This window comes from Malania oleifera, chromosome 1 (genome assembly GCF_029873635.1).
Source record: "Malania oleifera isolate guangnan ecotype guangnan chromosome 1, ASM2987363v1, whole genome shotgun sequence".
Classification (NCBI taxonomy): domain Eukaryota; kingdom Viridiplantae; phylum Streptophyta; class Magnoliopsida; order Santalales; family Ximeniaceae; genus Malania; species Malania oleifera.
Window position 1 is genome coordinate 151315377 of NC_080417.1, and position 18532 is coordinate 151333908.

The window sequence follows — 18532 nt, forward strand, 5'->3', positions numbered from 1 at the left end:
CTCCAGCTTCTTGAATGCACTCAATTTCTGAAAAATCTAGTAAAAAATTGGGCCTAAACCTTGTTGTAATTGTCCTTTATATTCCAATTTTAAAAACCTCCATTTTCCTGAATGCATTCAATTTCTGAAAAATCTAGTAAAAAGTTGGGCCTAAACCTTATTGTAATTGTCCTTTATATTCCAATTTTAATATTTTATTTTGTACAACTAGGAACTAGTGTGGAACAATGTTTCTGTAGGGATAGCAGTGTAATTAGGGATCAAAGAATCTTCATTTACATGGTAGAATTACTACTCATCCTTTAGATTTTGTTTGCTGAATCAAAGTGGGGGTGCATGCTATAGATGCTTGGTAAGAATTTTCTTTCAATTGTGAGGGGGCGGTGAAATTATAAAAGACAAACTAATGGAAAGTTGGATGGAATACAATATGTTAGAAATACTAATAATATAAAATGATAAATTTACAAATAAAAAAAAAAATCACGATTCACAAATAGGCTGAGACACGGATATCTCGCTCTCTTTAAGGAGATTCAAGTTCTCTGCGGTTTATTGGCTTAGCCCACAAACCGGTGCAGCAGAACTCCTTAAGACTCGTCTCCCCCAGGATACAACAGTCCGATCTGAATCATATGACTCTCTCCAATTCTGCACAAACGGAGGAGTCCAAAGCTCCACAAAAAAACACCTTTCTTTGCTTGTCAAACTCTCTAGGCTCAAAAGAAGAATGATAAGATGAGAATGAAGATAATTGGTTTTTTTTTGTGCTAATGCCTCAAGGGTCTATTTATAGGCACAAAATGACCTTTCATTTTCCATGTACTTAATAAATAAGTTATGTATATATTAAGTAGATACAACTCTAGATTCAAGGTACATTCATCTAATTAACCTCGTGCATTTAAGAGATATATGAATAAATGACCATGACCCAATCCAAGATACATCTTCATGATAAAATAATAATATACATCTTCTTTTCTAAGATGAAATAATAATATTAAAATAATATAAAAATACACTAACAATTCCCCCCTCATTTTAATATTATGTATGTATCATGCATGTAGAGAGTTTAAAAAACAAAGATGAACAATTATGCATAATGAAGGTGTGCTTTGCATTGAACCTTCACTTAGCGAACAATTCAGCAGTGGTCTCAGACTTGAACTATGACTGCTTAAGGGAAATAAAGTATTACTGCTCACACATAACCACTCAGGTATTGACATGAGCTTTAATAGCCAGCACGTTTTGACCTTATGCTAATCCCGGTTTCATGAGCATATTTGAGAATAAGCCCAATTCTCATAGAGAGCGGCTCCACTCCCATGCTCACATAAGTGAAATCTATCAAGGGTACTCTTGTAACTCTAATACCCCACTCATAAGAGATACAAATTATCATTAAGAGTTTTAAAAAACTTAACCTCTTTTGTTACAGGATAAATGCACTTACACCGTAGGGATGAGTTTTAAAAATAATAGTGCATTTCTTACGACCACCATGTGATTCGTTCTTCCCATTGAACCCAATTACAATATCTCTGGTCCTTGGATTGGGTATCCTCATACGTGGTTCATGATTATACGGGCTTGAATCCCATCCCCCTCGATGTATTCCAAACCCTTTCTCTTGCTAAGGCCTTAGTTAATGGATCCCCAAGATTTTCAGAAGATTTTATATAACTCACATTAATGATGTCACTACTCAAACATGATCTCATAGTACTGTGTTTTCTTCTTATGGGTCTAGATTTACCGTTATAATAACGGTTGTTCACTCTACCAATTGTAGCAGTACTATCACAATTAATTAGGATAGGTGGTATTGGTTTTTCCCAAAATAGGATTTCATACAACATATCTCTTAACCAATTTGCTTCTTCACTTGCCGATGCTAAAGCAATAAGCTTAGCTTCCACAGTTGAGTTAGCAATTATTGTTTGTTTTTTAGATTTCCAGCAATAGCTCCACCTCCTAAAGTAAAAATATAACCTATGGTAGAGAGAGAATCACTTGACAAAGTATTCCAATTAGCATCACAAAAACCTTCAAGTACAGCAGGATACTTAGTAAAAAATAAACCATAATTTTTGGTACCAACTAAATATTTCATTACACATTCAAGAACATTCCAATGTTCTCTTCCCGGCTTGCTCGAAAATCTACTAAGTATTCCTATTGTATATGTAATGTTAGGTCTAGTTAAATCGGTTGCATATCTCAGGCTACCAATAATGCTATTATATTCCTCTTGATTAATCACTTCATTCTTATTTTTAACAGGAAATAAGTGATTACTCGAATCAAAAGGAGTAGTAACATGCTTGCAATTATTATAGTCATATTTATTCAAAATTTTGTCAATATAATGCGACTGATCAAGAAATATACCATCACACGATCTTGTGATTTTGATGCTTAAAATAATATTAACCTCACTTAAATCTTTCATCTCAAAATATTATTTTTTAGCATAGTTTTTGGTTCCTCAAAAAGGAGTGTACATGTTGAAGCAAGATTTATCATAACAGACATGCCTATTAGCACCTGAGTCTGCCCACCACCCCTCAATATTGTGGACCATATTTATATCAATAAACATCGCCACAAATTGTTCCTCAATAATATTAGATTGAGGAATAGGTCCACGTTTTGAAATTTGCAAATTCGAGTAATATGCCCACTTTTGCCACAAACATTACAAACATTGTTGTTTTGCTTGTAAGGGGATCCTTGGTTCAAATTCTTTTGATTGGGGTTGCCCCTATTCATTTTGTGAGGTCTATTGTTATTTTGCATATTTCTCCTCTTAGGTTTTAATTAAGGGTTTTTAGGAAAAAGACCTTTGGGCAAAGTATTATGTTCGGAAGCAATAAAATTTACCTTTGTGGTATTACCATTATTGGTATTACCATTTTCTTGCAGAATTACATCTTACCTTTTTCCTCCTTGGTGTCGTACTTATTATGTAATACCTTTTTGTCTTTCCATCTTTTGAAGTGGGTTCCTCTAAACCGAAAAGGCTTGTCGCGATCTCCAACATTTTCACTCGGTTTCTTAAGGACTGTAGGCTCCATACTTTGAATCTCCTTAAAATTGTTAGAAATACTAATAATATAAAATGATAAATTTACAAATAAAAATAAAAATCACGATTCACAAATAGGTTGTGACACGAATATCTCACTCTCTTTAAGGAGATTCAAGTCCTCTGCGGTTTATTGGCTTAGCCCACGAACTGGTGCAGCAGAATTCCTCAAGACTTGTTTCCCCCAGGATACAACAGCCCGATCTGAATCGTATGACTCTCTCTAATTCTGCACAAACAGAGGAGTCCAGAGCTCCACAAAAAAGCACTTTTCTTTGCTTGTCAAACTCTCTAGATTCAAAAGAAGAACGATAAGATGAGAATGAAGATAATTGTTTTTTTCTTGTGCTAATGCCTCAAGGATCTATTTATAGGCACAAAATGATCTTTTATTTTCCATATACTTAATAAATAAGTTATGTATATATATTAAGTAGATACAACCCTAGATTCAAGGTACATTCATCTAATTAACCTTGTGCATTTAAGAGATAAATGAATAAATGACCATAACCCAATCCAAGATACATCTTCATGATAAATAATAATATACATCTTCTTTTCCAAGATAAAATAATAATATTAAAATAATATTAAAATATACTAACACAATACATCTAAGTTGTGATCTTAATCCAGACCCCTTATAAACCTTACATGGCCACCTACCCCTGTCAGCATGAGTAGCCTGAAGAACAATCTGTAATTCCCTTATATGTGCTGAATCTGTGTGCCCCAGTTACTGCAGTGGCTTCTATTTGTTTGCTCTCCCTTTCTTTAGAGAGGCCTACAAGCCCACTCCACTTTGAGAAAATGTGAGATTATTTACAGCTTCTTGCCCAGTGTTTTTTTGTTTTTTTGTTTTTTCACTCCATCAAAAGCCCATTGAGCCTGGGCTACACTGTCAGGTGGCCTGCCTCCCATCCATACTTCTTTCCATGCCTCTCAATATTAGAACCTAAGACCTCCATCATGGAAATCCAAAACTCTAGCTTTTGGGATGTCCTTTTTGGGGACTTGTGTAATATTTTCTACAGTTTGTATAATTATATTCCTTAGTTTTAAGATACGTTTGCCTCCAGTTGCTGATTTCTTTTTAAATCTGCAGGCTGCTTTTCTCACCTCGGCAAAAATTATTTGGGACAAGGTATGCTATTGTTTTATTTTGGTTTTTCCTCTCATTTTTTCTTTTTTTAATGTGGCTTGCTCCGACCTCAGCTGTATGTTTTAAACTTTTAATTCATTAGCAACGTTATCCGGACATCAATGCTAACTACTTGTTTCCCCATGTTTGTGCTTCAGCAAAGCCTTTGGTTATCTCATTCAATGGAGCAAGTGGAGATTTCCCTGGGTGTACTGATATAGCATATACGAAAGCTATTTCATATGGTGCTGATGTTGTTGACTGCTTGGTTCAAATGACAAAGGATGGAATTCCATTTTGCTTAGGCTCAGTAAATCTTATAGATAGCTCAAACGCTGCTGAAACATTTAGCGACCTTACAACAAGCATTCCAAAGATTGGGGGACAAAGTGGAATATATACCTTCAGCCTCACATGGGCACAAATTCAAAGCCTGACCCGTAAGTTGAGGCTGGTTTTCATTTGCTTGTTTTAGATGTAATGCTCTTTTCCCCCCTCCCTCCCTCCCTACCTCCTTTCCTCTCTCTCTCTCTCTCTCTCTCCCCCATTTTCTTTTTTTTCTTTCTCCTTAATATCTGGGAATTCTTGTGCTTTATATATTTGGTTTGCTTCACATACTGGCTGGACAGATAAAATTTTCAAAAATAAATATAAATCTTGCACATATGTCCATAGAAAAAATTTCTTTGAACTGTCTGGTGTATTTTGGCAGAATTCTAAGGTTCTATTGATGTAGGGCCACACTATGGCAGGCCAGCAATTGGTCCAGCACTGCTGAGTAGAGCATGGTCATTAGAACTGAGTTACACATAATAATCATGGGATCCGAGTCCATGGGTTTAGATTAAGAGTTCCTGTAATTAGTAAATTTTCTGCTTCCTTTTTTGCTGGAGAACACTGGTTAATTTGCTGTTTTGGTTTTCAATATGCCTGCCTAATGCCATAAGAAACACATGCGTGCTCCATCCCCATGCCTCTGGGCTGGTGCTGATCAAGGGGTCTGAATCGGATTGGATTTTTGGTCCTGACTTGGGGATGTGCCTCGGGTTTGGGTTAGTTCTTGTAATTAGTTTATTTTCCTGCATATGGTTTAGCTGGAAGCACTGGTTAATGAGCCTTTTTGGTTTTCAATATGCCTGTTTTTGCTGTTGAGAAACATGCATGGTCCATCACCCCTCCTCTGCGATGGGTTTAGGATCAGAATCACTATCATGCTTGTTAGATAATATATATATTTAGTAGGGGCATTTTAGTCTATGTAGATATATTAGGTTTAGGTTTATTTCTTTTATGTATTTACTCTCTTTGTAGTTGTTGCTTCAGATAATGGAATTCTGGCAGGCCTGCGCGCAGCCTCCTCTCTCTCTCTCTCTCTCTCTCTCTCTCTCTCTCTTTTGCATTGGATTGTGAACTCTATCATGGTATCGGAGTAGTCGATCCTCTTCGTGTATAGTCGCTGCTAGGTGGTTGTTTGGAACTCTTTCTCCCTGCAGAGCATTCGTCGTCATCGTACCGTCTGCACCGTCTGGAATCGCAACCCTCCTCTGCCTCACCGGAAATTGCAGACTGTCGCACCGTCTGCACCATTTGCACCGTATGCACCATCTGCAGCCTCTCTGGAATCGCAGCCTCCAGAATCGCACCCTCCTCCGCCTCACCAGAAATTGCAGACCATCGCACCGTCTGCAGCCTCTTGGTCTTTTCTTGTCGGAATCGTACCCTCCTCGCCACCAGAATCGCTCCCTCCTCTGCCTCACCGGAAATTGCAGACCCTCGTACTGTCCGCACCGTCTGCAGCCTCTTGGTCTTTTGCTTTACTGCATTAGTTGTCGAATCAGTAAAGGTTATTTGCACTCTCCACTCGGCACTTGCAGAGTCGCACTCACAGACGAGCCAGCAGGCGCAGTCTCTGTCTCTTCTAACATCACCTGCTCCCGTCGCTCCTGCTCCGTCAATTTGGGTTACACTTTTCCTTTACCCCACTTTCCTATACGATGATACTCTTGATTATTTACAGTTGACAGAAAGGATTCAATTGTATGTCTGGACTTTCTGAGTTTGATTTGTGAGAGTCAAATCATCTGGCAAAATATCAAGTGTTTGCAGTGCTTTTGTTTCTGAATTTATTAATTATTCTGTTTTTTGGGAAATTGAGCAATTGAGAGTTCTTTGCATTTGAAGTGGTTGTTGATTTAGTTGTCTCATATAAGCTATCTTCCAATGGTCAAAATCAACGTCAGACAGTTGCCATTGAGAAGTGTAGTTATTGCAAGCAGAAGGGTCATTGGAAGACTCAATGTCCATTATTATTAAGGGACAACAATAGACTTCGAAGGTTAGGCATTATCACATTGCAACCACTACATCATCAGCAGAGTCGTCTCCCACTGTGCCTACATCATTTCTTATTATAGAGCAGTTGCAGAAGCTTCAATCTACATCAAAGCCTCATGTCTTATCTGTTTCTCCCTCCATATCCTCTTCATCCACTTTAGGTATATCTCCGTCTACTTGGGTTTTTGATTCAGGTGCTACTCATCATATGTCAAATAACTTCTCTCTATTTACATCAATATCTTCTACCTTGACGCCTTCGTCTGTTTTAGCTGCCATTGGTAGGTACTGGTTCCATCATTTCATTTTGTTTGTGTCCTTTTGATGTTTATTGTATTCCTCAACTCTCATTGAATTTGATTTCTATTAGTCAACTATGTGATTTTGGATACTGTGTTTCTTTTACTCCAACCTCATGTTTTGTGCAGGATCCACATTCCATGAAGCTGATTGGGATAGGCCGTAGGAAGGGGGGATTGTACGTGTTAGAAGAGCTTCGGGTCAAAGAATTTGTTGGTTCTAGTGTTGACTTGTCATCTTTTCGTTTGAGTTCCAATTCTTCTACTTTTTATTTATGACATTCACATCTTGGGCATGTTTCTACTTCTCGATTGAGATTTTTGGCTTCTACAGGTGTCTTAGGAAAATTATTTTCTCATGACCTTTCTGATTGTAGTGGTTGTAAGCTTGCAAAATTCTCTGCCCTTTAATAAAAGTACGTCAGTGTCTCTTGCACCATTTGATCTAATCCATTCTGATGTTTGGGGACAGCTCCTATTGCCTCAAAGGGAGGGTCCTGATATTATGTTTCTTTCATTGATGATTATACTTGTTTTACTTGGATATATCTTATGAAGAAACGTTCTGATTTCATTAGCATCTATAAAATGTTTCATGCTTTGGTTCAAACACAACATTCAACTGTCATTAAGTGTTTCGGGTGCGATTTTTTGGGGGGGGGGGGGGGGAATTTACTTCTACTAATTTTTCCACCCTACTCACCTCTGATGGCACCATACATTAATCATCGTGCACAGACACTCCTGAGCAAAATGGTGTGGCTGAAAGAAAACATTGACACATCATTGAGACAGCTTGCTCCCTTCTCCTTTCTAGTGATGTTCCCAAAGTTTTATGGGGAGAAGCAGTTCTCACTGCCACATATTTGATTAACAAAATTCCTACTGCTCTTAATTTGGGAGTCTCACCTTATGAAAAATTGTACGACAAGACTCTAGAGTATTTTCATTTGAGAGTATTTGGTTGCACATGGTTTGTCCTTCGTCTTCATACTGAGTGCTCTAAGTTGTCTACACGATCCTCTATGTGTGTGTTTCTTGGTTATGGTAATGGACAAAAAGGATATCGTTGTTCTGATTCGATAACACAAAAACTTTATGTTTCTCATCATGTCACTCTTCTTGAACACATTCCTTTCTTCTCTATTCCAACAAGCTCTAGCATCTTAAATGAGTTTGAACTTGTTAATATTGATCCATTTATTTGTGATATTAATCTAGAGTCTTCCCCAGTTGCTCCTATTTCTTCTCTTTGTTCTTCACTTTCTTTTGCAGGCACAAATCCCCCATTCTCCTTGGCGGACTCCTCTTCATCTTCCGATCATGTGGACCCTGCATCTTCTCGTTATCCAACACGATTGCGTAAGCCCCCTTCTCATCTTGATTAATATGTTCTTGCATCTAATTCTGTTATTATTCTAGTTTTGCTACTTTTTTAGTTTCTCTTCATTCCCATTGTGAGCCTGCTTCCTATAAGGATGCAACTTTTGACCCTTTTGGCAACAGGCTATGAATGAAGAACTTGCTGCTTTGTATAAGACCGGCACGTGGGAGTTGGTACCTCTTCCTCCTGATAAAACAGTAGTGGGATGTCGCTAAGTCTACAAGATCAAAACTAAGTCTGATGATTCTGTTGAAAGATATAAGGCCTGTTTGGTTGCAAAAGGGTTTACTTAAAAGGTTGGTTTTGATTATGAGGAGACATTTGCACCAGTTGCTAAGATGACATCTAATTGTAGTAGCTTCCGTTATCCAATGGAACCTCTCACAGTTAGATGTAAAGAATGCCTTCCTAAACGGGGATCTCAAAGAAGAAGTCTATATATCTCCAGCCCTTGTTTCTCATCGTCTAGGGGAGGTCTATAGACTGAGAAAAGGTTTGTATGGTCTTAAACAAGCTCCCAGGGCTTGGTATGAGAGGTTCTCTTAAGTACTTTGTTCGTTTGGCTTCCGCTCAAGTGATCATGATTCTGCCTTGTTTACTCGTTATACATCTGCTGGGTGTATTATTCTCCTTTATGTAGATATGATTTTAACTGGCGATGATACATATGAGATTGCAGAATTGAAATCAAAGGTGCACCACGACTTTGAAATGAATGGTTTGGGACCCCTGAGATACTTCCTTGGCATTGAGGTAGCCTATTCTCCTAAAGGTTATCTCCTTTCTAAATATGCAGTTGATGTCATTCAAAAAGCTCGTCTTACTGATACTCGAACTGTAGAAACCCTATTGAACTCAATGTTCATTATACCTGTTCTGATGGTGTTCCATTGGCGGATCCAACTTTATACTGTACTATTGTTGGCAGCTTGGTTTATCTCTCCATCACTCGACCTGATATTACACATGCAGTTCATATTGTGAGTCAGTTTGTCTCCTCTCCCACTACGATCCATTGGGTTGCTGTTTTCCGTATCTTACGTTATATTAGAGGGACATTGTATCAGAGTATATTACTTCCTTCTACATCTACTTTGGAACTTCGTGCTTATTTTGATGCTGATTGGGCTGGAGATCCTACAGACCGCAACTCCATAACTAGTTTCTATATTTTTCTTGGCTACTCATTTCTTGGAAAAGCAAGAAGCAATCTGTAGCTTCTCGTTCTTCTACTGAGGCTGAGTATTGTGCCATGACTTCAACTATTGCTGAAATAGTTTGGTTGCGTTGATTACTTTGCTAACATGGGTGTCTTACTTGTTAAACTCACTCCTATGTATTGTGACAACACCAGTGCAATTCAGATTGCTCATAACTCTATCTTTCATGAACGCACTAAGCATATTGAAATTGATTGTCACCTCACTCGTCATCATCTTTGCCTTGGCACCATCTCTCTCCCATTCATTTCCTTTACCATGCAGTTGGCTGATTTCTTCACAAAGTCCCACACTATTAGTCGTTTCTAGTTTCTACTCGGCAAACTCTCGATGCTACTTGGTGCACCATCGTGAGTTTGAGGGGGGATGTTAGATAATTTATATATTTAGTAGGGGCATTTTAGTCTATGTAAATATATTAGGTTTAGGTTTATTTCTTTTATGTATTTACTCTCTTTGTAGTTGTTCCTTCAGATAATGGAATTCTGGCTGGCCTGCGCACAGCCTCCTCTCTCTCTCTCTCTCTCTCTTGCATTGGATTGTGAACTCTATCAGCTAACTGGGTTAGGGTTGGTCTGGTTTTGCACTTTCCAAAAATGGCTTTGTTGCCATTGCTATTGTAGGTGGGCGAATGGAAGCTTAATTATTTATTACAACTTGGATGGTTCTAAGAGACCCTATGACAGGAATGACAATTTAAAAGCCATGAAGAAGGAGCACATGATTAGATTTATAGTGGCTTAAATCTAGCAATAATCTATTGCTCTTGAAGTCAACTTTCCCAACAGGACCATGGATCAGGCAAGTATGGTTGTAGCTAATGGCCTTTAGCATATGATGTTTGAACTACATTATTAAGTGCACTCCTAGTATCAAGATGTGACAGATGTGTCTAAGTAGTGTGTAGATGTCTAAATTTATCATTTTGCTCCAACTATGAATTTATCTCATATTGGACTTGCGTTTCATTTAATTATTATGCTAAATATTCATACTTGCACCTATTTTGGAGAGCGAGTCTACAACATGTGCTCCTAAGATTGGTCATGGGAGGCAGGACGCAATATGTGGCTTCTCTTATTTCCTAAACCATTGCCTCATGTCAATGTTTGATTGGGTTTCCAACTAGCTTTATTCTACCTGGCCTTGCTTTCTTGTGGCATTCTCTCATTCGACCATGGCCACTTGCATCTTGACTCCTGTAAATACCCCTATCAACTTTTCATTTTGGGTCTTTTAGTACTCTCACCCTCTGTCAATCCCTTCTCCTCAAACTTTGGACTCCCCTCAGCTGTGGGATTCCCTCATGCTATCAGAAATCCCTCACTTGAGCTTCCTAAGGATTGTCATTCATAGTTTTCTCGAGGTCTTTTCTACTAGTTACTTGTGCACTGCAAAATATAGTCTCTTGTCCCCTTGGATGATCCCCCTCCAACCCAATTCAACTAGATGGCATTGGATAGATTTTTAGAGAAGATGAAAATAAGTCGTTCCATGTTTCCCGACAAAGGTTATCTTATTCCTTTACAGCATTCAAAAAGTCATGGGCCACGATGAAGAAAATAATGAAATAATAAAATAAGTAGCTTAAGAACCCCATAAAAGCCACTAGTATAACGGTCTTTGCATGTTAAAGCGTAAATAGTTGAGTTTTTGGCTTCATTCAACAATGGCAAGGAAGGAAATTTTTTCCATAAATATAAGTAGTTAATAAAGTTGAATAATATGAGAGATCAAATAAAATATTTTAAAGGAAATACCAGGATTGTTAAGGCCCATGGATGCATTTCATTGAACTGTTTTATAGGTTAATCTTTATTGTTTTAAGATTTTTATTTTTTTGCTAATTTATATTTGTTTATCGGGTAAAATTGTACTTACGCTTCCTGATTTCTCTAGCAGTTACAGATACTTCCGTTGAAGTTTCAAGTATAACATTGACTTCCACTGAGATTCAATCATTTAATTCCGCTCACACTAGTTGTTAGACAAAGGCCAAAAGTGATAATTTTAGCTTTGTTATAATTTGAAAGGTTATTTTTTTTTTCCTGAATTTTTTTTAATGCAATTTAATGATCCTTCCTCCCGCCCCCCGTCCCCAAAAAAAAGATGGTGTGAAGTTCTTCTTTTGAGTTTCAATTACATGCAAAATTGTCATTTACACTTAATGTTATTTATGTCATTCTTTTTTGCTATCATATTTGATAGCTACTACATGAGATGAATAATGAATGATTTTCGAATCTTAGGAGTTTTTTATTTTTTTTAAAATGCTATGGGTGGTCTCTCCAGCTGAGCTGTTTGTTGTTTTAAATGTTCTCCTACTAGGTTCTTCCTAGCTAGTAGAGGTCTTTGACAAGTGATCCTTAATAACCTCTCTTGTTTTTTCATGTTGATGAAGCACCGAGTAAGATAAAGTTTGTGCGGTGGTGTTGTTGGAGGGCTTAGAGTTGGCGGCTATTGGGTTGGATGGATGTGTTTCTCACCTCTTTTTATTTAAATTTTTTAATCAAGGTAATGGATTAATAGTGTTATCTTTTCTCATGTTAGCTGAATAGTTTCTTCACATTTAGTGTTACCTTCTTGCTTGCGATGCAGTATAAGGATTGAAGATGATTGGTGTAGTGAGATTATTCCTATGGGAGGAGGTGGGTGGTAATTAAAAAAATTTTCGAAGTCCAGTGTGGGAACTATCTTTATTCTTCTAGTTGCTCTATAGTTAAGGATTATTTTGTGATATGTAGCTCATATACTTGATGGGACGCATGTACAAGAAGAAGACATAGTGGAAAATCATAGTGCTGAGGAGCAGTAGGGAAACCATCGATGGTTTGGCTATAATTGTTGACGGTTTGACACTAGAATTAAGACAATTTACATTCTATCTGAAACCATTGACGGTTTGGCCCAATCCGTCGACGGTTTGGCTCGGGAACTTAGTGCAAATTCTTGAATTTTGAAAGAAGGATGTTAAGCTGGTTGGGGTTTGGGGGGAAACCCTTGGGGAACTTTATAAATACACTGTTTTGGATGTATTTGTGATGTTAAGAGATTGTTGTAAGTGTTTTTGACACCGCATAGTAAAAATCCTTTGCCAATTGCTCCTGTGGATGTAGGCATTGCCGAACCACGTAATTCCTTTTATTGTTTCTATTGCTCTCATATATGCTGCGTGGTTGTGTTCTGTAATTAGTCTTTCATTGATTGCTACATTTGATTGATTCAATATTCCGTTGTGCAAATACAATTTTTTTCAACAAATTGGTATCAGAGCTATTGTTGTAATTGCTTCGGGTACTTATTCTGCAAAATTTGACTTTGTCAAGTTTGATGGAACCGGGAACTCCGGTTTATGGCAGAGAAGGGTGAAGGATTTGCTTGTGCAGCAAGGGATGGTGAAAGTCTTGTATGGTGTTTAACAGGAAGGCATGGATGAGGCAAATTGGAGGGAATTGGAGGCAAAGATGGTAGCTACTATCAGATTCTGTCTGGCCGATGACGTGCTGTATCACGTCATGGAAGAGGATTCTCCTGCGGCTGTTTGGCAAAAGCTTGAAAGCTGGTACAAGTCTAAGTCTCTTACAAATAAACTCTTTCTTAAGCAAAGGTTATATTGGCTTAAGATGGTGGAGGATTCGGATTTGAACCAACATATCAGCGCAATTAATCAAATCATAAGTGATTTAATGCAGGTTGATGTGAAATTCGAGGAAGATGACAAGGCGTTGATGCTACTGAATTCCCTGCCGGCGTCTCACATGTATGTTAACTTGGTTACGACTCTTACTTGGGGTAAAGAGACCCTGAATTTGGAAGAGGTAACAAGCGCGTTGCTGAGCTTTCATCAAAGAAAGAAAGTCAATGACAAAATTTCACACGGTGAAGGACTTATGGTGAAGGGTAACCATAAATGTGGGAGAGGAAAATTCAAAAATGGATCGAGTCAAAATAAATCCCGATCTCAGTCCAAGAAGAAAAAGGATATCCGGTGCTTCAAGTGCAGTAAAAAAAGGCACATAAAATCGGAGTGTCCGGAGTGGAAGAAAGGGAATGCTGAAGAGCAAGGAGGCACTTCAAAATCAGCAAATGTAGTTGAAGAAGGAAATTCAGAATGCAGTGATGGTGACATACTTTCAGTTTCGTCGGGGTCGGATTGCCTTACAGGCTCTTGGATCCTAGACTCGGCGTTTTCTTACCACATGACTCCAAATAGGAGTGGTTAAGCACTTACAGGTTGGTTAATTCAGGTTCAGTCCTTATGGGCAATGATGTTTCATGTAAAATCATTGGTATAGGAGATGTACGAATTAAAATGTTTGATGGTGCTGTAAGAACTCTATGTGATGTAAGATACATTCTGGACCTACGGAAGAGTCTAATTTCATTAGACACTTTGGACTGTAATGGATTTAGTTACAAGTCCGAAAGTGGAGTTATGAAAGTGTGTAAAGGCGTTCTAACGGTGATGAAAGGGCAAAAGTTAGATGGAAACATTTATACATTACTGGCCACTACAGTTGTAGGTGGAGCTGTAGTCGTAGATTCTGAATTTGATGATACTGTCTTGTGGCATATGCTGCTAGGGCATATAGGTGAGCATGGTATGAAAGAACTTCACAAAAGGAAGCTGTTGAAGGGTATGAAAACATGCAAGCTGAACTTCTGCAAGTTTTGTGTTCTTGGGAAGCAGAATAGGGTGTAGTTTAAAACAATTATACACAAGACAGAAGGTATTCTTGATTACATACATTCTGATGTTTGGGGGCCAGTAAGAGTATCATCATGGGGAGGACATGTGTATTTTGTGAGTTTTATTGACGACTACTCACGAAAGGTCTGGGCATACTTCATGCAGCACAAGTCAGATATGTTTGTCAGGTTTAAATTGTGGAAAGCTAAATGGAAAACCAGACCGGGAGGAGAATTAAATGTGTCAGGTCAGACAATGGGACTGAGTACGTTGATTCTAGGTTCATAGAGTTTTGTGAGCAACAGGGCATTAGGAGACAATTCATTGTTCGCCGAACTCCTCAACAAAATGGTGTGGCTGAAAGGATGAATCAGACTCTAGTTGAGAGAGCTTGGTGTCTCAGGCTTAATGCAGGGCTAGCGAAGAACTTTTGGGCCGAGGCAGTTAGTATGACTTGTTGCTTGGCAAACTGATCGCCAAGGGCATCACTAGAGGGGAAAGTGGCAGAGGAGGTACTGACGGGGAAATATTGTAGACTACTCCGGATTGAACGTATTTGGTTGTCCAGCCTATGTACATGTGTCTAGTGAGAAGAGATCGAAGCTTGATGCAAAGTCTAGACACTGCATTTTTCTGGGGTGTCGGAAAGGTGTGAAGGGGTTCAAGCTGTGGGATCCAAAGACAAACAAGGTGGTGATTAGTAGAAATGTAGTTTTCGATGAGAAAGCTATGGTGAAGCGTATTCAAGAAGATGATGAAGAGAAACAAGAGCCAAAAAACCGGAGCAGAGATGAGCATGTTATGTAGGTGGAGTTAGAAACTCAAGGCAATGATCTTGGTTCCGCGGTTGCAGGGAGTTCTAGCTCGAGAAATCGGCAAGTTGATAGTGTTCCCATATAGAGATCCAGACGCACTATCAGACCACCGCCCAAGTATGGATTTGATGATCTGGTATCTTACGCTTTCATTACAAGTTGCAAGGATTATGCTATTTTTCAAGAGGCAGTGCACAGTGAGGAGAAAAGTAGGTTGATGGGTGCTATGATTGAGGAAATGGAGTCGTTGTATAAGAATCAGACTTGAGATTTGGTGGAGCTTCCATAAGGGAAGAGGGCAATAGGCTACAAATGGGTATATAGGAAGAAGGAAGAAATTTCAGAAAAGGAAGGAGAGAAATTTAAGGCACGGTTAGTGGCAAAGGGTACTCACAGAAGAAGGGAGTAAATTATGATAAGATCTTCTCACTTATGGTTCGACCTTCCACAGGGTAGTGTTGGGATTAGTAGCTCATTATGACCTACATTTGGAACAAATGGATGTGAAAATAGCATTTCTCCTTGGTGACTTGGAGGAGCTGATCTATATGGTACAACCAGAGGGATTCAGTCAACTCGGGCAAAAGCACTTAGTTTGCAAAATGAAGAAGTCTCTTTATAAGTTGAAACAATCTCCGAGGCAATGATACAAATGGTTTGATTCCTATATGTTCTGGATAGGCTATAAGAGCTGTGAGTATGATTGCTGTGTGTATGTGAAAGACCTTGATGATGGTTCCCTTATTTTTTTATTGCTGTATGTTGATGACATGCTAATAGCTGCGAAGGACATGACCGTGGTAAATCAGTTGAAAATTCTGTTGCATAAATAGTTTGGCATGAAGGATCTTGGTGCAGCTAAGAAGATACTTGGGATGAAGATTTGTTGGGATAGAACTGCAGGGAGGTTGTGGTTATCTTAGGGTGATTTTGTGGAGAAGGTGTTGGAAAAGTTCAGCATGGCTGATGCTAAATCGGTATGTACACGTCTAGCGAATTACTTTAAATTGTCTGCCGCTGAATGCCCAAGGACGGATGATGAAATTCGAGACATGTCAAAGGTCCCCTATGCTAGTGCTATGGGGAGTTTAATGTATGTCATGATGTGTACAAGACCAGACTTGGCACATGTAGTAAGTGTGGTGAGTAAGTTTCTTTCTAATCCGGGTAGACGACATTGGGAAGCCGTTAAATGGATTTTCAGATACTTATGGGGTACTATTCACCGTTGTGGGAGGACCTATTTGTTGAAGGTCTATGGTACAATCCCTGGTGGCATTGCTTACAACTGAGTCTTAATATATGGCAGTCGTCGAAGCTGGAAAGGAAGCATTATGGCTTACTGGTTTAGTCAAGGAATTGGGTATACATCAAGGTGGAGTTGTGCTGAGTTGTGACGGTCAGAGTGCCATCTGTTTGGTGAAGAATCCAGTGTATCATGCTAGAACCAAACATATTGATGTAAGGTTCCACAAGATTGGGGAATTGATTTCTTCAAGTGAGCTCGTACTTGAGAAAGTTCACACATCTGAAAACGCAGCGGATATCTTGAAAAAACCGGTTACCATTGAAAGGTTCAAGCGTTGCTTGGACTTGCTTCATGTCTCCAATTGCTAGAAGGCAGATGGTCCCAACCTAACATCCTAAGGTCAAGGTGGAGCATCGGGCTATGTTTTCGGGTTTTCCTAAGGAGCATATACTCGCTAAGGTGGAGATTGTTGTGATATGTGGCTCATATACTTAATGGGATGCATGTACAAGAAGAAGATATAGTGGAAAATCATAGTGTTGAGGAACAGCAGGGAAACCGTCAACGGTTTGGCTATGACCGTTGACAGTTTTGACACCAGAATTCAGACAATTTACATTCTGTCTGAAACCGTTGACGGTTTGGCTCGAGAACCCAACGCGGATTCTTAAATTTTGAAAGGAGGACATTAAATTGGTTGGGGTTTGGAGGGCAACCCTCCGGGAACTTTATAAATACACTGTTTTAGATGTATTTGTGATGTTAAGAGATTGTTGTAAGTGTCTTTTGACACCACATAGTAAAATCCTTTTCCGATTGCTCCCGTGAATGTAGGCATTGCCGAACCACGTAATTCCTTGTATTGTTTCTATTGCTTTCATATATACTGCGTGGTTGTGTTTTGTAATTAGTCTTTCATTGATTGCTGCATTTGATTGATTCAATATTTCGCTGTGCAAATACAATTTTTTACAACAGATTAATTGTCTAATGGATGGACTAGGGATTTTAGGATCTTGTTATTGAAATGTAAGAAGGCTAGTAGGTGTAAATGACACTATTATTTGTCCAACAGAAGGAGGTTCATCCTTCGAAAGGCATTGTTTTGAACTTACATATTTTATTTCATACCCATCTTTCCCATACCTTCTGCTGTGATGAAGAGACTTGAAGGCATATAGAAAATAGAGTTTCGTTGGGCTAGTGATAGGGAGTTCAAATATCACTTGGTGCAAGAAGGGGTGGGGATTATCACTTTACTCCTCTACAGAGGAAGCTTGGAGAATAAACAATTATGCAATTTTGACAGGGTGGTTGTGTGGAAAATGGACTTAGAAGTTTATGCTTGGGAAAAGAATTTTTGGAGGATTGGAATAAGAGAAAATATGAAAGGAGCAAAAGGTTGGTTTCTTTGGAGATGGGGTTGTGGATACATATTTGTAGGGATAATAAAAAGGAATTATCTGGTTGTTGATGGGATCAAGTGACTTGGAATCTCATTGTTAGAATAGCGCTTTTTGATTGGGAAATAGAGGATTGTTTGAGGATGTTTAATACACTTAATATTGGTTAGGTGCATGTAGTGGAAGTAGATAATTGGATGGATGTTGTCAAAATGTGGCAAATTTAAAGATTGGTGCAAGGAGAAAGGTCCTTTGGCTGGAACTCTTTCCCTTGGGAAACAATTTAGAGGACTAGAAGGCAAGACCACTTTTCTGCTTGGGAAGTTACATGGAAGAAAATCTTGATGGTGGACATCTTGATGAAAAGAGGGAAACATTTTTGTTAATAGATAACTCTTTAGTGAGAATTGTTGGAAATTTTAGCCATTTATGTCTCCATTGTAACTGTGAGAGTGCTCAATTGTTTGGTCTATGCAACTAGGGATTTATTGGTTTATTTTCCATAATCTAGAGGAGGACCGTTAGGTGTGGAAGGTTCTCATTTTAGAGCTAGGAACAAGGTGCAAGATGCCATTCCTTTGGTCCTGTTATAATTTGGAGGGAGAATAATTTGACATCATTTGTAGTCGAAAATAGTATGGGCAAAAGAAAATAGATATTTACACTACATATTTAGCCCTGATGTGGCCATAAGGGAGATTTGTGAATTATGTTTTTTTTTTTTTGAAAATTTGTTGGCAGAATTTTCTTTGGGAATTGTTTTATTTTGAATACTATTTGTGCATACGGGTGACTTATTTCAATGAGATCTTCTTAACTTTGAAGAAGTTGTGATTTTTCCTTTTTTATCACTATTTTTTTTTTTTTTGGGTCATTTGTGTCGGTACATTTTTTATG

At 38.5% G+C, this 18532-nt stretch overlaps 1 protein-coding gene across 1 annotated transcript in view; it reads left to right on the plus strand.

Moving 5' to 3' along the window:
* LOC131144187 (glycerophosphodiester phosphodiesterase GDPDL4) overlaps nucleotides 1-18532 on the plus strand; it is a 63192-nt gene that overhangs the window by 32949 nt on the left and 11711 nt on the right. Inside the window, exons 5-6 of the mRNA XM_058093057.1 lie at nucleotides 4206-4244; nucleotides 4400-4681. Of these exons, the coding sequence (XP_057949040.1) occupies nucleotides 4206-4244; nucleotides 4400-4681 (321 nt within the window). The remainder of the gene's footprint in view (nucleotides 1-4205; nucleotides 4245-4399; nucleotides 4682-18532) is intronic.